This window comes from Hippopotamus amphibius, chromosome 4 (assembly GCF_030028045.1).
Source record: "Hippopotamus amphibius kiboko isolate mHipAmp2 chromosome 4, mHipAmp2.hap2, whole genome shotgun sequence".
In the NCBI taxonomy this organism is placed as follows: Eukaryota; Metazoa; Chordata; class Mammalia; order Artiodactyla; family Hippopotamidae; genus Hippopotamus; species Hippopotamus amphibius.
Window position 1 is genome coordinate 159628366 of NC_080189.1, and position 20567 is coordinate 159648932.

At 41.8% G+C, this 20567-nt stretch overlaps 2 protein-coding genes across 11 annotated transcripts in view; one reads left to right on the plus strand and one right to left on the minus strand.

Moving 5' to 3' along the window:
• The first annotated feature begins 157 nt into the window (after positions 1 to 157).
• COQ6 (coenzyme Q6, monooxygenase) lies at positions 158 to 16543 on the plus strand. Its single transcript, XM_057733839.1, has 12 exons — positions 158 to 343; positions 7870 to 8004; positions 9044 to 9102; positions 9408 to 9531; positions 11727 to 11857; positions 12522 to 12629; positions 12721 to 12783; positions 12981 to 13088; positions 15114 to 15316; positions 15394 to 15509; positions 15676 to 15842; positions 16299 to 16543. The coding sequence occupies exons 1-12, from the start codon at positions 178 to 180 to the stop codon at positions 16326 to 16328; spliced, it is 1410 nt and encodes a 469-aa protein (XP_057589822.1). The 5' UTR covers positions 158 to 177; the 3' UTR covers positions 16329 to 16543.
• Positions 16537 to 20567, minus strand: part of ENTPD5 (ectonucleoside triphosphate diphosphohydrolase 5 (inactive)) — a 34531-nt gene continuing 30500 nt past the window's right edge. For all 10 annotated transcript variants that reach the window (XM_057733847.1, XM_057733841.1, XM_057733843.1 and 7 more), the window contains one exon: positions 16537 to 20311. In XM_057733847.1, coding sequence (XP_057589830.1) covers positions 20225 to 20311 — 87 coding nt within the window. In that variant the 3' untranslated portion in view covers positions 16537 to 20224. The remainder of the gene's footprint in view (positions 20312 to 20567) is intronic.

Here is a 20567-nt window from a genome sequence, read left to right on the forward strand (position 1 = left end):
TAAGCTATCCCGCCCAAGCAGGCAAGGATCGCTCTCTGATTGCCCTATTCTCTTTCCGCGTTATACTTCCGGTTTGGAGGCGGTGGCTCCAGCGGCCAGTGACTGTAGGGCTTTGCTCCGGAAGTGCTTCCCCGGGCGGCCTCAGCGGGGCGCCAAATACGGCGCGGGGTCAGCGCCATGGCGGCCCGGCTGCCTGGGGTCTGGCTGGGGACTGCTCTTGCGGCTGCCCGGAGAGCCCCGCTAGTGTCCTGTCGGAGGTGGGCCGGCACCTTGTCAGACACCGTGTACGATGTGGTGGTGTCAGGGGGAGGCCTGGTGGGCGCCGCTATGGCTTGTGCCTTGGGTAAGCGCATCTCCAGAACCGTAGTGGCGGGGAACGGGGCCGTGGAGGAACGATGAGAACCGTGGGAGCCCTGGCATTGTTTGCCCAAAGTCTGAGCGTTGCAGATCATGTGGTCCATTCCCTGCCCAGAGGAATCCCAGGACTCCGGGGGCAAACGTTTGTTCCTTCAGGATTTGCAAGGGTCAAAAGTGGGAGGGGCCTTAGGAGGCCTTCCAACGCTGTGGGGAAACAGATCCGCCCAGGGCTATTTAGTTCTGGACACGGTTGTGAGGAATCAGGCATTGTCTGTTGAGCTAGGCTAGGCGGTTTTTTGTTGATGTTGTTTTTTTAAACAGCTTGTTGAGATGTAATTTGCATACCATAAAGTTCACCCGTTTAAAGCATAGAACTTAGTGGGTTTTAGTATATTCAGAGTTGTGCAGACATTGCCACAGTAACTTTTAGAACATTTTTGTCACCCCTAAAAGAAACCCAAACCTATTAGTAATCCCTGCCCGTGGCCCTCCAATCTCCTCAGCCCTAGGCAAGCACTCATGTACTTCCTATTTCTATAGATTGACTTTTGCTGGACGTTTCCATATACGTGGAATCTGTTTAATGTTTTCAAGGTTCATCCAGGTGTTACTACTAAATTTGTTTTTATGGCTGAATAATATTTTGTGTGGATGTGTAACCAAGAGTGGAGTTGGGCTGCTTACCGCTCAGAAGCCAGTAAAGAGGCAAGATTGGTGGAAAGGAACGTTTGCCTTATTTTGGATGCCTGCAACCAGGGGGGAGGGTGAACACCTGTCCAAAGGTGGACTCTCCCCTCCCCCCAACCCCAGTCAGGGGGCAAGAGCTTTTATAGACAGAGGGAGGGGGCACAGTTAGCTCTGACAGTCATCTTGAAATTAGTCATGAGGTGTTCAGATCAGGGTCATCTTGTTTGTTTTTTTTTAAGTTTATTTTATTTTTGGCTGCATGGGTCTTAGTTGTGCGGGATACTTGTTGCAGTGTGAGGGCTCATTCGTTTTGGTGCACAGACTTCTGTCTAGTTGTGATGCGTGGGCTGCATAGTGCGTGGGCTCTGTAGTTGCAGCACTCAGGCTCTCTAGTTGTGGTTTGTGTACTCAGTAGTTGCAGCGCGAGGGCGTACTTGCCCCACAGCATGTGGGATCTTAGTTCCCCAACCAGGGATCAAACCTGCATCCCCTGCATTGGAAGGAGGATTCTTAACCACTGGACCACCAGGGAAGTCCCTTGCTTGCTTTAAGTACAGTTAGTCTTCATTTCCACAGTTGGTTTGTTCCCGTTTCCTTGAGGCCAGTTCTCAGAGTTGTGGCAGCTTATGCTGTGGCTTCAGTCTGGTCATCATGTAGTTAACTTCTTCCACCTGGTGGGTGTTTTAGTATCTATAAAAGAGCGCACAGAATACGCTCAGAATATTATCTGTTGCCCTTGAGAAGGAACTAAAGGTCCTTGACTATGCTTAATGACTAAACTGTTATTATTTGGTCTCCTCTGACTGTTTTCCTTTTTTTATGCATTTTCTCACTTCTCTGATTAAACTTATTCTTTGGCTAGTTTTTCCACAGACAAAAGGCAGGTAGAGGACATGGGTGGCAAGAACCCTAGGGTCCTGCTCCGTTTTAGATTAAGGACTTTATTTATTCATCAGGTGGTGGACTTTTTTTTTTTTTTTTTTTTTTTTTGGCACACGGGCTTAGTTGCTCCAAGGCATGTGGGATCTTCCTGGAGCAGGGATCGAACCCGTGTCCCCCACATTGGCAGGCGGATTCTCAACCACTGCGCCACCTAGGAAGCCCAGGTGGTGGACATTTAAGTCATTTTCACTTTGGGGCTATAACAAATAATGTTACTATCATTTTGTATACAAGCTTTTGTGTAAACATATATTTTTGGTTATCTTGGATATATTCCTAGGAGTGGATTTGCTGGGTCACATGGTAAACTCTGTGATTAACATTTTGAAGAACTGCCAGTGTTCCAAAGTGGCTGCACCATTTTACATTCCCACCAGCAGTAAATGAGAGGTCTAATTTCTCCACATTCTGGACAGCACTGTTATTGTCTTTTTATTACTAGTTATACTAGCAAGTGTGAGGTGATATCTCCTGGTTTTGATTTGCATTTCCCTAATGATTAATGATGTTAAATATTCTTACATATGCTTATTGGTCATTTGTATATCTTCTTTGGAGAAATGTCTATTCAGAACCTTTGCCCATTTTTAAATTGGGCTATTTGTCTTTTTATTATTGAGTTATAAGAGTTTTTTTTTATATATTCTGGGTACAAACTCCTTATCAGATACATGATTTGCAGATATGTTCTCTCAGTTTGTAGCTTGTTTTTTCAGTTTCTTGATGGTGTCTTTTGAAGCACAGAAGTTTTTAATTTTGGTGAAGTCCAGCTTATCAGTCTCTCACCACTTGTGCTTTTGGTATCATATCTAAGAAATCATTATGTAACCCAAAGTCATGAAAATTTGCCCTTGTGTATTCTTCTAGTTTTATACTTTTAGCTCTTACATTTAAGCCTGTGATCTACTTTGACTTAAAATTTGTATGCAAGGAAAGGTAAGGACTTTGCGTTTACAAATATAGTTTAGGCTGCTCTAGTACCTTGTAAGGTAGATATTTTCATCTTTTATGTGAAGGAGCTTCCTTAGCAAGATTAAGTAAGGACCAGAGTCTCACACCAGACAGAGCCAGAATTTGAACCCAGGCCACCAAATTCTTTTGCTTTTAACAACTGTACAGTGACTTTCAGAAATTGGATTTGAGTTTTCTGGCTTCACAAATTAAAGGTGGTTAACAGTGAGAAAGTCTTTGTTGATTTCAGTATTGGGATGATAGTCACATCTTCCCTAGAAAGTTCCTCTTGTAGGAAACTGGTGGGAAGCAGTGCTTTGAATGAGCTAATGGGCTTGAGTCTGAAAGTAATTTTATAAAACATAGCTGTCAGTTATTGAGCACTTGCTATAGATAGGCATCTTTTAAAGTATTTTACATATATATATATATATCTTAGATCCTGACCAGGGATTGAACCCAGGCCCGGCAGTGAGAGCACTGAGTCCTAACCACAGGACTGCCAGGGAATTCCCTATATTTTATTTAATTGTCATACTATTCTTGATTGTAGATTGTGCAGATAAGGAAGTTAAAGCTCAGAAAGTTTAAGTAATTTGCTCTCAAAATTTGGTAATTAGGGGATACGTAGCCTTTTTGAGACAGATAATACTTTCTGACGGATGTATATACCTGTCAGATTGCTCCCTGACAGCCATTTTGGTTGTACCTATTGGTAAAATAAACTTCCATTTTTTATAGTTAGCCATCCAGTTCTCCTCAAAGGCAATCGTTGTTACCACCTTGTGGGGCATAGTTTTAAAATGAGGATTCCAGGTTCCACTTCCAGTGACTCTGATTCAGTTTGTCCAGGTGGGGCCCAGGAGCCTGTATTTTTAACAAATACCTCCAGAGATGGATGCAGGAGATCTGAAGACCTCACTTTGAGAAGGAGGAACCCTGGGAAGAGCTTAATTGTCTTGTAGTGACTTTACCTCTTAACTTTTTATACAATTTTGTATGATATGTGCCTGAAAAATTTTTTAGTTTTACTAAATTTTTATTAATTTTGTTAATAGTTGGTGTTTTGCTATCTTTGTATAGCTTTTTTTCCTTCCTCTTTTGTTCTTTTTCTCACCCCCATTTACCCACATCCCAAGGAGGGAAAGCAGCAATTCTTTTATAAATTTAGAGAATTCTGTATTGTAATTGTTTGTTTGTCTTTTCCATAGAGGTATAAATTCTTAAAGTCAGGGCTGACTTTTTTCTCTCTCTTTTTTTAAACTTATTCATTTATTTATTTAGTGCCTACATTGGGTCTTGGTTGCTGCACGTGGGCTTTCTCTCTAGTTGCTGCGAGCGGGGGCCACTCTGCATTGTGGTGCGTGGGCTTCTCATTGCAGTGGCTTCTCTTGTTGTGGAACACAGGCTCTAGGCACGCGGGCTTCAGTAGTTGTGGCACATGAGCTCTAGAGCATAGGCTCAGTAGTTGTGGTGCACAGGCTTAACTGCTCCGAGGCATGTGGGAATCTTCCCAGAGCAGGGATTGAACCCACGCGGGCTTCAGTAGTTGTGGCACATGAGCTCTAGAGCATAGGCTCAGTAGTTGTGGTGCACAGGCTTAACTGCTCCGAGGCATGTGGGAATCTTCCCAGAGCAGGGATTGAACCCGAATTCCCTGCTTTGGCAGGCAAATTCTTAACCACTGTGCCACCTAGGACATCCCCAGGGCTGACTTTAAACAGATACTTGCAATACAGAATTCTCTGCGTAAGTTTACAAAAGAAAGGTCATGAGCTGAGTACACCAAGATGTAAGAATCACTGCCTCTAAGTAAGTCAAAACTACCAAGGATAGGTTTACGAAAAAAATTCACACACCAGCTAATGTCCTATTTAAAAATCTCAGAAAATACTGAATGTTAAAATATGAAATTTGAAGCTCTGGTGTGGGGGTGGTGGTGATGGAAATTTTCATGCAATTTATTCAGTGAGCAAGCCTGTGCTTTTTTTCCTGTGAAATAGATGGGGCTGAACAGTGTGAGGAGACTCTGCCCTTGGGCAGGTACCTGTTGAGTCAAGTAAACTACCTGCTTGGGATTTTGTGCATGCTAGTGTCTCCCCTTGATCTTCATGGCATGTATCCCAAGGAACATTCTTCATCAGTAGTTTATATGCTGATCAACCTTTATATTTCAACATCCACATAATTTTAAACAGCTGCTTTAAAAGTGAAAAATTTCTAGCAGGCTCTTCATATTTCCCTATAGGTCAGTTTATGTTTTCCTTGATTCATTTCTTCTTCAAACTCACATTAGTTTATGTTTGAGGCTTGAAATACGTATATTTCCCTCTCACATTGTTATTTGTAAGTGATATTCTCTAGAACTTTTTCTCCAAGTGAGCTTCCTAAAACATTATATTAAACAGGTAAAAAATAAAATATTGAACCTGGCTATGTTTTATGTGCTTGGAAATCTAATTTTTTTGACTAAAGGAAATTTATAAAATATGTTAAACATGCATTTGTAGGTGATGAACTGATAGTACTATGTCATAAACCTGGAAAAAGTGAGAACTGGGATGAAAACCCAGAGTTTCTGATTTTTGTTTTCAGGCCAGTGATTTTCTTAAATAAGAAGGAAATTCCCTTTAAAGGAAATTAAATGGTGAAGAGACAAGTCTCTATATAAGATTGCTTGTATTTGAATCCTTAGTCTTGTCTCCAATATATTCTATCTGGGTGGAATCATATAAATTACAATTTCTGTACATTGGCTTTTCTCATCTCTAAAATTAGGGCAAAATAGCTTTTCTTTCTTCATAAAATTGTGGTGTGGATTATATCAGATGATACTATAGTAAATCATGTATAATGGTACCTGGCACATAGGGGTTGATAAGCATTAGCAGTGAGGATGATAAGGATAATAGTGATTCTGTGAGACTTTGCTTTTAGATCTACAGGTACAGGTAAACATTATTAACATAATCTACTGTTATTTATAAAAGAGTGGCAGATTATTAATTTATGGCACTAGGTTGTCATTTGATAAGTCAGAATTAACTTGGATTCTATATAAAGTGAGATGATTTCAAGGTTAAAATTTAGAGGACTTCCTAGGTGGCACAGTGGTTAAGAATCCACCTGTCAATGCAGGGGACATGGGTTCGTTCAATCCCTGCTCCAGGAAGATCCCACATGCCGCGGAGCAACGAAGCTCGTGCGCCACAACTATTGAGCCTGTGCTCTAGAGCCCGTGAACCACAACTATTGAGCCCATGTGCCACAACTATTGAAGCCCACGCGCCTAGAGCCTGTGCTCCACAGCAAGAGAAGCCACTACAATGAGGAGCCCATGCACCGCAATGAAGAGTAGCCCCCGCTCGCCGCAACTAGAGAAAGCCCATGTGCAGCACCGAAGACCCAACACAGCCAATAAATAAATAAATAAATAAATAAATAAATAAATAAATAAATTTAGATATTCACCTATAATTTATAATTTCATTTAATTCAATCAATAGCTGTTATATATGTTTGTGTCTGTAACTAATGGTATTATAGCCTAAAATAGATATTTTTATGATTTTTCTATTTCTCCTCACCAGGGCAATATGGGATGGAAATCTAACTCTTCCTATATGTTTCCTGGTCTCTGATTTAACAAAAATGTCAGTTAAGACATTGAGTATCTACTTTATAGATTGAGGAGATAACAGCATTTGCTACTGGGGACATATAGCAATAAGTAATGATTTCTGGCTTCCAAGGAATTTAGAATCTAGCAAAAGAGAGATTTGTAAATAACTAACAGAAGGAAGAATGAAATGAAAGCTACCCCAGAGGAACAAGCAAGTGATGTATCCTGGGGGTGGAGGTGTGTGGGCATGGTATGAACACTGCTGGGGAGGTGAGGCTTCAGCGAGTAGGATACATTAGGGAGGAGGTGGCAGGGGGCGTTCGGGTGGAGCGCGTCCTGTTACATCAAAGCCTAGAGGTGTGAAGGACCAGAAAGTAGCCCCCTCGGCTCCCATCCTCCACATCCCAACTGCTGCTGTGGTGCTGCAGCACGACAGGGGGCGCCATGCCGACCTGGTGGGTTCAGGGCAACTCACTTCCTTTTTGACTGGCGCCGACCTTGATTTTAAGATTTTTCTCTGTTGTATAATAGTGCCTTTCTTCTCATTTAGATTCCAAATAAAAGAGGGGTCAAGGTTTGTGGGGTTTTTCTCACCATTACTAAGTAAAAGCCGCAGTGTTTCTTCTCTCTGGTACATTCCATCACATGTGTTTTCTACTTTCTTGGCAGTAGCAACTCCCCGCTATCTCTATCTGAGACATTGTGGAGAGACTTGTGTCTGTGCTACAGTGACCCAGTAATAGTCTTCAAGTCCTCTTTTTACTTCCCTATCCAGCTGTTTTAGGACCAGATTTTTAGGCACAGTTGATGTATTTTTTGGCCTCCTTTTCTTTCACAAGCTCTTTATCTTTGACTTAATCTTGAGGACACAATGAATTTTGGTTAACTCCATTTTTCTACTGAACAGGATTTGTAATTTTTAGTGACTTAATACTTTGAAGATTTTAAATATCTGGTGTCTAAATACTACAGCCTTCCTTTATTTTTCCTTCCTAGGACATTCTGTTCACTTGTTATGGGTTTTGCCATTATTTGCTTCTTTGCACATGGCAGGCGTTGGACTGTCTGGAGAGGCCTTACTGCCATGGGCAGGGTGGTTTGCATGACTGAAATGGTGGTATATATTATTGCTTAGGACTTCACATGGTGTTTCCTCTTTCATGCCCTGTAAGAAATTTGTATCCTAAGGGCTAAGGAGTTAGTTAATATGTTGCTCATTTCTCTTAGAAATGAGAAAGAAAATAAATTCTGATTTTCCTAAAATTATATAACATTTTGTTTCTTCTTCTTTTTTTTTTTTTTTTTTTTAGGATATGATATTCACTTTGGTGACAAGAAAATCCTGTTGCTAGAAGCAGGTCCAAAGAAAGTAGCAGAGAAATTGCCAGAAACATACAGCAACAGGGTCAGCTCCATTTCCCCTGGCTCTGCAACCCTTCTCAGTAGTGAGTAGAACCAATCTCCTCTCTCGTGACTTTCCAGTGTGTCCCATAGGGCTGGGTCAGCAGAGCATCTGGCAGGGAGGGAGCTCCCTGAGATGGGTGGGGAGAGGGGGGTGGGGTTGGTAAGTCTAGTATATAGTTGAAGATGAGGACCCCTGGAATTGTTCATGTGTCAGCTCCCAGTCTGAGGAAGACATCCTTGGGACATGTGGGTCCATGTAGACATCATTTGTGATGTTGGGTGATTATGAATTGGTGAGATTGAATTTGTATGAACTAATTATGACCATTCACTTCTAGTAACAGCATGCTTTTCATTTCCAGACTCCCCTCCAGGGGGCTGGGGAGCCTGAATGCTAAATGCTTATAGGGTATAGATGGATGTGTACACATGGAACCAGTTAGCAGATTGTCTTCAGGTCTCTATCAAATGTTACTCCCTCAAGCCATCCTGTCTAGAACCACCCCATGTAAAATTAGACTCCTGCATCACTCTCTAGCTCCTTATACTGCTTTATTTTTCTTTATAACACTTACTACCTGACATTTTATTATGAAATTTTAAAAATCCCTCTAGGCAGAGATTTGTCTGTTTGGTTTCCCATTTTATGCTCAGTACCTAGAATTGTATCTGGCACATAGTAGGTGCTCAGTAAATATTTCCTCAATGAGTGAATCGGCTAAGTGCTCTGAAGTTAAACAAAAAATAGTCTTTATCTAGGGAGTTTGTATCCTCAATAGGATGATGAAGGAAAAGAACAATATGGATTTGGTTTCCTTTATTATTTCCCCCACTTTAATGTGATTTGACCTTTGATCATGAAAGCTGGGTCTTTTTTCATGCTGCATAATCTGAACTGGGGAACAGAGTAGCTTAGCTCCTAGCATCAAACAGGGTAGAAGTGGAGAGTATTTCTCTATTATTGGAGAACACCAAAAACAACCTTTTACTTAACAGGAAGGAGAGACAAAGGGGAACCCAGGAGGAAATACAGGTCCCATGACGTTGCTCTGGTCTATATATAGCTCCTTTCTTTTGTAGGTTTTGGTGCCTGGGACCACATCTGCAACATGAGATACAGAGCCTTTCGGCGAATGCAGGTGCCTCCTTTATTACTTTTGGCAAGATATCTTGGTCTATCTTGAGTTAAGATATGCTTACAGAAAACCTGGAGTTCACATTCTCCAGGTTTTCTGTAAATGTGGGAAGAATTCAGACAGAGTTTGCACTGAGTCTAAGGAAGTAGGAGGGAAGCATTCACAAGAGAATTTTCTTCCCACCTTCTATCTTGTGCCAGAGGGACTGACACATTGTGGTTTTTCTGCTTCAGTCAGTGCTCACTTTGATTGGAGTAATACTTCCTTTTCCTCAGGTTGTAATACAGACTTTCCCTTTGTGTTTCCAGGTGTGGGATGCCTGCTCAGAGGCCCTGATAATGTTCGATAAGGATAATCTAGATGACATGGGTTATATAGTGGAGAACGATGTCATCATGCATGCTCTCACCAAGCAGCTGGAGGCTGTGTCAGGTGAGGCACCTATCCCTTCCATCTTCCAGTCACTCTCTGGAAGGTGAACTATCTTAAAATTATTCTGGGACTTACTGGAAGGATCCCATCTACAGATACCGATATCTACCATAAAGGAGCTCTCTGATGGTTGTCTCAGGGTTGTTCTCTCTCTCTCTCTCTTTTTTAAAACAGCTTTATTTACGTATAACTTACATACCAATAATTCACCCATTTTAAGTGTACAATTCAGTGATTTTTCAGTATATTTATAGAGTTGTGTCACCATCATCACCACAATATCGTTTTAGAACATTCCTGTCACTCAGAAGGAAACCTTGTGCCTTTTTACAGTTATTCTTCCCACCCCAGCCCCTGAGACCGTTAATCTACTTTCTGTTTTTTGGGATTTGCCTATTCTGGACATTTCATTTAAATAGAATCATACAATATATATTTTTGTGTGTCTGACTTCTCTCACTAACACATTCATTCATGTTGTAGCATGTGTCAGTACTCCAGAGTCTTTTTTACTGCGCAGTAGTAGTTCATTATGTGGATATATCACATTTTGTTTATCCCTTCATCAGCTGATGGACATTTGGGTTGTTTCCACTTTTTGGTGCCTGTGAATAAAGCTGTGAATATTTGTGTACACGTTTCTGTGTGGACATATGTTTCGTTTCTTCTGGGTGGATACTTAGGAGTAGAATTGCTGGGTCATGTAATAAATCTGTGTGGTTTTTTTGTTTGTTTATTTTTTAAAGCTCTTTATTGGAATATAATTGCTTTACACTCTTGTGCCAGTTTTTGAGGTACACCAAAGTCAATCAGCTGTGTTTATACACATATCCCCATATCCCCTCCCTCCCGCGACTCCCTCCCACCCTAAATCTATGTTTAACATTTTCATAAACTGCCAGACTTTAGAGAGGCTGCACTATGTCCCTTTCCCACCAACAACATATAAGGGTTCCAGTTTCTCCACACCCTTGCCAACACTTATTCACCTCAACCTTTTTTTTTTTTTTTAATAGCCATCCTAGTAACTGTGAAGTGGTATCTTGTTGTATTTTTTTTGTTTTGTTTTGTTTTTCCCTTTTGGTCATACCAGCAGCATACAAGATCTTAGTTCTCCGACCAGGGATTGAATCTGTGCTCCTTGCATTGGGAGCGCAGAGTCTTAACCACTGGACTGCCAGGGAAGTCCCATCTGGTTGTAGTTTTGATTGTATTTACCTGATGACTAATAATGTGTCTTTTCATGTGCTTGTTGGCTATTTGTATATCTTCTTTGGAGAAGTGTCTATTTAAAATCTTTTACCCATTTTAAAACTAGATTGTCTTCTAATTTTTTACTTATAAGGGTTCTTCATATATTCTGGGTATAAATTCCCTATATATATATGATTTGTAAGTATTTCAGGGTTCTGAAACATTGGAAGCAACTTCATTGCTTTTTGATATAGTTCATATCAAAAAAGAATAGTTCATTCATGGAATGAATTTCCATGTAGCTTTTAAAGATAATTTAGATCTAATAGTCTCGTAGAAACATGTCCCATAATATATTGGTGAAAAAAAGCGTGTCATGTGATCCCACTTATGTGGGGGGGGAGGGGTGTGCATAGACACACATAGGAAATTGTCGGGAAAGCTATACAGGAAAGCTTTCACTGTAGCTCTCTCTGAGTGGTATGATTAAAGGTGGTTTCCCCCACTTTTTAAACCTTTCTTTGTGGTTCAGACTTTTACACAAAGTAAAAGTAGTAAGCATATAATTTTTATGATCAGAAAAGTAAAATGACTTCCAGTGGGAAGAAAAATCTTATGACATCTAGAACTTGTTTGAGTCTGTGGTATTGCCCACGCTGTTTGAAAGCATATGTGGGTTCGTGTAGGCATAGAGTGAAACTAGAGGAGCAGGAGTGTGAAGATGGCAAGAAAGAGTGCCTGGTGCAGGTGACAAGTCAGTGAGAGCTTACCTTTTTTTTGTCCCTTTTTTTCTCACACTGATTCATCCCCGTAGCCTCTGTTATTTATTAGCTCTTAGACCATAGCATGATCACATGGGTTATTTCTAGATCTTTACTTTTCTTATTTGGGCATAAATAAGATAAAGATAAGCTGTCTTGGGACCTTGCTTTATTTAGCTTTTTCCTCAGCCTGTGGACCAACTGTCTAATGTTTTGTTTTTTCTCTTTTGACCTCCCTAGACCGAGTGACCGTTCTCTACAAGAGCAGAGCAGTCAGCTATACCTGGCCATATCCATTTTCCATGGCAGACTCCAGCCCTTGGGTTCATATTACCCTAGGTGATGGCAGCACCCTGCAGACCAAATTGTTGGTAGTTGAAGATTCTTATTTTGCCAGGGGTCTTGCATATTCACATCTTATTAGAGTCTGGGGTCTGTAGTTTTAGATCTAAGCTATAGTTAAAGTTAATTTTTAGGCAGAGTAGCTCCAGTTAAGATGGTCCTATTGTAAATCCTATACAGGAAGCAATCTCTTGTACCATCATAGGTCTCGAAGGATAGTGGCCTTACAGGGACAGGAATCAGAGGGTCAGAAATTGAGGCTGTTCCTTCCCTCTCAGGAGTCCCGTAGTCGCTTGCCTCCTTGCATCTCCCATTTTTTTCTCGTTCTGTTCATCAGCTTCCCGTTTTACGTGGCAGCCGTTCCCAACCTTATATCAGGACTGTTCGCCTCCAGCACCTGCCATATTGCTTTCTAATTCAAATATCAAGAGACTTTGGCTGAGTTTAACCTCTGGCTGGCACCTCTTGGGTCAGATGTCCAGCTCTGGTCTGTTCATTGAAGCTGGGATTGCATATGTAGGGCTGCCCCTCTAGGGGCTGGGAGTGAGGCAGGCATGATAAAGAGTTGCCTGCCAAGATGGGTCTGCCAACAGTTGGAACTAGAGAAAACCTGTAGGAGGCAGAGACAAACTTCTGGAATAGTTTTGTTAATTAAGAGGTTGTAAGACTCAGCAGGCTCTTGTCTCCATGCAGATTGGTGCAGATGGCCACAACTCAGGAGTACGGCAGGCCGCTGGGATCCAGACTGTTAGCTGGAACTATGACCAGTCAGCTGTGGTGGCTACTCTGCATTTATCAGAGGTAAGGTCCCGAGCCCACCACCTGGGGGCGCTGCTCATGTTTAACTGGTACCAGGTACTTCTCATAAGAACTATTCTCCTCTCTGTTGTAGGCCACAGAAAACAATGTAGCTTGGCAGAGATTTCTCCCCTCTGGGCCCATTGCTCTGCTTCCGGTAAGAAGTCCTTCTGGCTACTCTGCTTAAACATGTCAAGCCTTCCTCTTTTAGAACCTCACTTTCTCTCAGCGTTTTTCTGGTTTCAAGGGAATACGGCCAGGCTAGCTTTGTTACCCCTTCTTGTCTTCCTTTGTGCTTGAGAGCTCTTAAGAACAGAAGTTTTAGCCCTTGGTATTGATGTTCTTTTGGCACAGCTCTCTGACACTTTGAGTTCCTTGGTTTGGTCCACATCCCATGAACATGCAACAGAGCTGGTCAGCATGGACGAGGAAAAGTTTGTGGATGCCATTAACTCTGCCTTTGTGAGTATCACTAGCTGATATGTTGCAGGCATAGATACAGAAAGGTGGTTTTGGGTAATAAAAAAAAAAGAATAACCAATCAGCTGCCCCTTTGAACCTGTAGCACCTGATTTGGATTACATGGAGGAGGAGATTCAGAAAAATGTAAAACACAGAAATTAATTTGTGTGCTTTTCTGAAGGTTGTGGGCTGCTGCTGTACTGACTGAAACAGCTGCCTGGGTGGTGGTTACTTGGATAAATAAGTTTTTTTGAAGCTGTAATACTTTGATAATTTTTAACAGATGCCAAGTACCTGAACCGTTGAAGCCTGATTCATCAGAAGTGTTTCTGGGGAGGGGCTGAGCACATTTCAGTGGGGAGTTTAAGAGTAAGCTTTGTAGAGAGATGTGGGTTCTCTATTGGTTCTACCTGTTAATCTGAAAAATGGAAATAGTATCACCACCTCTGAGGGTTTAATAGTAATAAAATTCTAAAGACTCAGAAAGAGAGAATTTATGTAAAATGCTTGGAACATACCTAGTACATTATAGGGTACTCAACAAATGGTAATTATTCTGGAGTAGACATTGCCTTTAAAATAATATAGACACCAATACTTTTGGAGTTTAAATGTCACATTATCTAAATTCACTAATAATAATAATTGATAACATTTATCCAGCACTTACTGTGTGCCAGATACAGGTGAAGAGCTTTTTTTACATGCATTTCTATATTTAATTCAGGGAACCATTGAGGTAGGTACTATTATCCTGCTCATTTAGAGATAGGTAACTCGCCTGAAGTCATAGAGCTGACAGCAAAGCTGGGTTCTGAAATTAGGCTGGCCCTTGAACCTATGCTTTTTTTAAAAAAATTAATTAATTTATTGGCTACATTGGGTCTTCGTTGCTGTGAGTGGGCTTCCTCTAGTTGTGGTGAGCCGGGACTACTCTTCCTTGCGGTGCACAGGCTTCTCATTGTGGTGGCTTCTCTTGTTATGGAACATGTGCTTCTAGGAGCACGGGCTCTAGGCACACAGGCTTCAGTAGTTGTGGCACACAGGCTCAGTAGTTGTGGCTCATGGGCTCTAGAGCACAGGCTCAGTAGTTGTGGCACATGGGCCTAGTTGCTCCACAGCATGTGGGATTCTCCCGGACCAGGGCTCGAACCCCCGTCCCCAGCATTGGCAGGCCGATTCTTAACTACTGCACCACCAGGGAAGTCCCAGCCTATGCTCTTAACCACCAAACTCTACTGCCTTGCTAATGACGTCACACCGGTTTACAGTGAAGAACTTAAGCCCCACTGATCTGTAGTAACCACAAGAGGAAAAGGAACAGAACGTACTGAAGTGGCTTCCAAGATAAATGGTGACCCTTTCAGAGTCATTTAGAATATATTCCTGGCTTAGGCCTTTGCAGTGCATTCATTCAGCAGGAGTTATGAGTGCTTCTATGTAGAAGGCTCTGGAGTTCGACAAATGAGACATAGTCCCTGCTTTCAGAAAGCTCACAGGAAAGTAAGGGAGAAAGATACAGAAATGACAGTTTTGGTACAGTGGGAGAGTATGCATAGGATACGATGGGAGCATGGAGGTGAAAGACACACACAGAGGAAGGTTTAGAGGGAGGTTTACAAAAAGAGGTGACAGCATCTGGATTCTCTGAGGTGTTATCACGGTGAACTAAAAGTGGGAGGACATTGTAAGCAGAGGGGTGTGTGGCGGCAAGAGCATGCTGTAGAGTGAGCTGCTCTGTGGCTGGCGTGTGCGTCTTGAGGGTGGGCTAGTGGAAGGTGAAGCTCCGAGGCAGGCAGGGGCAGCTCGTGAGCAGTTTGGCTTGATCCTGTTGCCTGTGGGGAGTCACGGGGTATTGCATTGTGCGTTTGTTTGAGGGGCTTGTCATTTGTCTGAATCAGTTTAGGCGTGTTAGGTACCATTACCCATGGCTGTGGTTACAAAACGGTTGCCTTGTTGAATTTTTAATTCCCTGCTGGAGTCGCTGATGAAATTTCACTTTGTTTTGTGGCTGATGCTACTCAGTGGAGTGATGCCAACCACACAGACTTCATCGACTCAGCTGGCGCCATGCTGCAGTATGCGGTTGCCTTTCTGAAGCCCACTAAGATCTCCGCTCGCCAGCTGCCCCCAAGTGTAGCCAGGGTGGACGCCAAAAGCCGAGTACTGTTTCCTCTTGGGTTGGGACACGCTGCTGAGTACGTCCGGCCTCGGCTGGCACTCATTGGGTAAGATAATAATAGAGCAGGGCCACTCCCTTTTCACTCTGTGCTGGAGGCCGCACCTGAATCTGCTTTATTCCTAGGGATGCAGCCCACAGAGTCCATCCACTTGCAGGACAAGGTGTCAACATGGGCTTTGGGGATATCGCCAGCTTGCTCCATCACCTCAGTACTGCAGCCTTCAATGGGAAAGACTTAGGTAAGGATTCAGTTACCTTAGAGAGGTATCCTGAGGTCATATAACACGGGAAGATCAGGAAAGTGGCCCTCAGTAGCTAGATGTAGTGGACATAAATGCATCTGGTTTGCTGGGAAAGAAAACTTCACTACTGAATTAGGGATTTAACCTTTCCTTTTCCCTCCAGGCTCCATGAGCCACCTCACGGGTTATGAAACAGAGAGACAGCGTCACAACACTGCTCTTCTGGCTGCTACTGACCTCCTTAAACGGCTGTATTCCACCAGTGCCACCCCACTTGTGCTGCTCAGGACGTGGGGCTTGCAGGCTACAAATGCAGTATCTCCACTCAAAGTAAAAGAGTTCTCCCAGATCTCCAGGAGTCTTGCTTACTGAGGAATGACTTTGCCAATGACTCTCTTTGAATTAATTTTCTTGGCTGTAAAATTATCATCTTTATCTGAATACCTTCCCCAGTGGTTATGAGCAAAAATATCCCTGCTGGGCTTTTTGGTGCTAGGGCCCACCTCTAAGCAGTAACTTAATATAAGGGCTTAAAATAGTGAAGAGGGACTTGTAAAGATAAAGATGCTTTAGCTCCTTTTGCTGCTTGGCCGGCCAGCTTCTTTCCTGAGAAACTTCCATTAAAAGACACTTTTGAGGGACTCAGGAGGAGAGCCTATCTGGAACTTTTGCCAAATTTTTGCTTTAATCACTTTAGAAATTTTAAAGTATTATCTTCACCTGCCCACATACTTTACAGTGTCAGTGTCAGAGTATCACTCACTTTGTTTCATTTTTTCCCCCCAGGAAGAGATTATGGCCTTTGCAAGCAAATGAATGCTCCTCTTCTGGAGATTATGTCAATCAAAAATGAACATCTTTTCCCAGGACCATCACATATTTTCAAGATTTAATTTAATAAAATTTACTTTATATTAGAATTCTTGGTCTCTTTCTCCTCTGCTTAATGGACCTGTGGAGCTCAAATAATGAGTGATAATTTGCTGTGAGGAGGGCATATCAACCAAGCCAAGGAAAAAACCCCAAAGGTTGAAAAGAACTTTATTACTAGAATAAAAATTGCTAAGGTGCTGTCTCATTCATTTTACTTGTTAGCAATCCTTTCTAAAGAGATTTATACATTTTTTAAAAAATGCTGCCAGTAAATTTATACAATTGTTTTTTGATAAAGATAATTAGAAATAGTCATTTGATGGATTTTTGTTAGAACTGCTATTTTAAAATTAATAACACTAAAATGCAAAATAAACAAATTGCTTTAACCTTTGTTATAGGTATATTAGACTTTCTGAAAAGAAAACCAAATCTTAAAATGCTAATTATGTCCTCATCACAGCACCGTATTTCATTTATGGTTCCTCTGTGGGACACCATTCTATTCTGTAATAAAACAATAAATTTCATTGCACAGGTTTAAAGACCTCAGGAACCAGGTCAAAAGGAAAAATCTGATTAGCAGCAGAATTTGTTCATGTTTGGTCACAAAGTGGTGCCAACTTGGGTGGGGGTGGGTTGTTTTACTATACATTTTTGAAATGCCTACCTCACAGTACCAGGGATGCCTGTTGAAGAGCTTTGCGGATCCATTAGATTTGTATACCATAAGGAACATCTTGCCCAGAAGTCTGATTTGAAGATGAAAGGAGAAGATAACAGTCTGCTTTAGACCCAAGCTAAACTATTCTTGGGAAATATTTCTGAAGGAATGGGAAATTGGTTACCACAGGGGAGCTTTTCAGGTAAATGTGGAAAATTTATAAGATACTAGAGTAAAAAAGTGTGACTGTCACAAACCTTCCTGGAATCTCAGGAAAAATGTGCCCAGGATGAAAGATGGCAGCTACTGGGAAAAGCTGTGTGACTACTGGCAGAGTCCAGAAAGGTCACTATATGGAAAAAAGGTCATCTTTTATTAAAAAAAAAAAATGGAAGGGTAGCCCAGGTAAGAAGAACATGGACTCTACAAAAGTATCAAACAAAGTCAAGTGAGATGAAGAATATGAAGGCACACTTTGCAAGGCCCTCCATGACCCACAGATGATGTTTTTCATATGGAGACGACAAACCACCACCACGGTGGGCAAGGCCACGTCCTGAGTATCTGAGATACATAACCCATTTACAGAAAGGAAACCCAACCACCACCGTCAGACCCTGTAGGATGCTTAATTAATAAGAGGCCCAAAAGGTACACTAGGGGCAAAAAGGACATTATAGACAAATCCTTTTTTCTAAGAAATAAAAATTCTCATTCCAAATTGCTCCTATATTGGATAAACTGGTTAATTCTCCAGATATTCTAATCAAGATTATCAGAAAATATGTAGATACATTTCTGGAGTTATAATGCATCTACTCGTGTTCCGAAAGTACTGAGGATGACTGAAGGAGTCTGCTGAACAAGATGTGGCCTTTATAAGAAAAGCTTCAGACACAAGCTGTGATAAAGACCAGGAAATCTTACTGCTCTGAACCCACCCAGCTGGAAGAGTCTTTAGTGACACAGCTTATCTCACAAGAAAACACCTTGGTTTCTAACAGGAAATTGTCTCCCCCTAATCTTGTAGAACAACATTTTGTGTATGATGACTGGTTCTAATACCATACTCTTGACAAAGATAGGAAGCGGTCTAGAAGTCAAGTGGTATGTTAAAAAGAATGTCAAGGACTTGAGTTTTCTTCAGAAGACTGAAAGGCTGTGGAAGGAAGGATTAAAGCAGAACTAAGACTACTGAGAAGGAGGGATTTTTTAACATCAGTGCAATCCCAAAGTGGAATGAGTTTTCTGGAAACATGCCTAAACAAGCTGAATGGCAACCAGTTAGAAGTGTTAAGGGAATTCTGCAGTGAGTAGAAGACTGGATTATACCTTTAGGCTGTTTCCAACTCTTAAGATCCTATTATTTCATTCTGTCTTAGCATTTTTGTAGAAAGAGACAATAGGTATAAAGGTGACCTTAGCATAATTAAAAGTCAGTGTGAAGAATGAAAAAACTCCACATTGAATTGAAAAACTAAAATTTGCAGGGATGAGGATATAGAAATTTGCCAAGTTATTTGCACATTATCAGGTGTTAAATATTTATGGACTCAATGGAATACTTTAAAAACAAGGTTCCCCAGGAACTGGTGTGAGGGTCGGGTGTATATAACATCTTTTGTGAAAAAGCTGAACGTCTACTGTGAAAGCTACAAGCCTGGGGAGATAACAACTCTGCTGGAAAGAAGCTGGAGGTAAACAGCCAAGGTAAAGAAACCAGACTACAGGAAGACCTTTCAAGTCCAAGAGCAATTTCAGTGGGCAAAGAAGCAAATGGTGTTCATGCGGGGAAATACAAGATAATGAATTTTAGGGGACATAATTCACAAAATCAAGAACTCTGAACAAAGTGAGCATCCACTGTATGGATGTGGGCCAAAATGACCAACCAAATCTAACGTTAAGTATCATCAAGAAGAGTTCAGAAATCGTGGGACTAGACAAGTAATGTAGAGGATGCTAGCTAAAATGATCAGGGGTCAGGGCAGAAAGAGAAACTGCTATAAACAGAACAAAAGGGCAAACTGAGATTACCAAAATCTAGACCCTTGAAAAGCACAGCCACAGTCCGCTCTCACCACAGAGCAAAAACTAGGGTATAGGTGTACTTCTTAGAAATACAAAGAAAAGTTTAGGAGGACAAATTACTAAAAACACATTAGCCTGGGAAGAGTTACTAGCACGGAACACACACAGACACATTCCTATAAGGTTGGATATATTCATCAATCCCAAGGTTTACTGGTAAAAAGTTGATTAAAAGAAGGTGGTCTGTACAAGGCAGCCACACCCTCCCAGAACATGTCCCTAGAAACTGGATGGCCGCCCTTCTGCCCAATTAGGAGCTGCTTTCCATCCTGCTGAGATTTAGAATGGCTCTCAGCTGGCTGATTAGTGCTAACACAAAGCAGGATCACATAACTTCAGACATGGTAATTTTTTTTTTTTTTTTTTGGCCTCAGCACGCACGCAGCTTACAGGATCTTAGTTCTCTGACCAGGGATCTTAGTTCTCTGACCATGCCCTCGGCAGTGAAAGCTCGGAGTTCTAACCACTGGACCGCTGGGGAATTCCCCAGATACAGATTTTTTTTTTTTCCCCTTTGAATTACACATGGAAAGCAAAACCAGGTATTTTTTCCTTTCTTTTTTTTAGGGTAGGTCAGTGGAGATAAAGGTGGGAGAGGGCAATGTGTAGGGAAAAAAAAATACTGGTGTTTGACAGGTCATGGGATTGCCATCAGTCAGCTTAGTTTAACATGTAAGGAAAATGTTTAAAGGAATGAGGCACTAAAAGGGTTGAAATGAGATTTTTCTTTGGTTCCCAGGGTTCCATCCCTGGATTCCCCAAGGTTATTAAGTACCAAAGCTATTCCTTTTGGCTCTCTGTGACACATAAGGAACCTCAAAGATTTAGACTCTGGTACCACCTGTTCACAAAGAGTGGTTAGGAAACAGTTCACATTTGATGTGTAAAATTAATTAAACCCAAATCTCTAGACTCAAGGGCAACACCTGTCTACAAAAGCCCCTTCCTCCAGATGAAACCGGCTGCTGGCCTTCAATCTAGGATGTCTCCAGACTAGCTCAGAACACGACTGAGTCCTCGCCTCTCTTGTTTTCCCTTTAAAAAAGTTGTTGGCAAATGCAGGCCTCAGAGGAATGGCTTGGCCTCAGTGGGAGATGCCTAGAGACTGCAGCAGGTGAAAGGTGGCCCCCAAGGCCCAGCCTGTCTCTATGTTGTTCACTTTCTTTGTGAGCTGTTGGAAAGGAGAAAAAAAAGTCTTAATATTTTCATTCAATTTGCAACTCTAGCAAGGACAACAAGCAGAGAGTATCTGCAAAGATCATCCGCATGGCCAAACCAAGGCAGATATGGGAGTAGCCAGTCTCTGGAAGCTTCTCCTAATCCTCTCTGTGTTTCCCTCCTGCCACTGCCCACTCCCCTGCGCCTCCCAATCTGATCCCTGAATCTTTGGGCCTAGCAAGTGGTCTCAATCCAGGACTTCTAGAGAA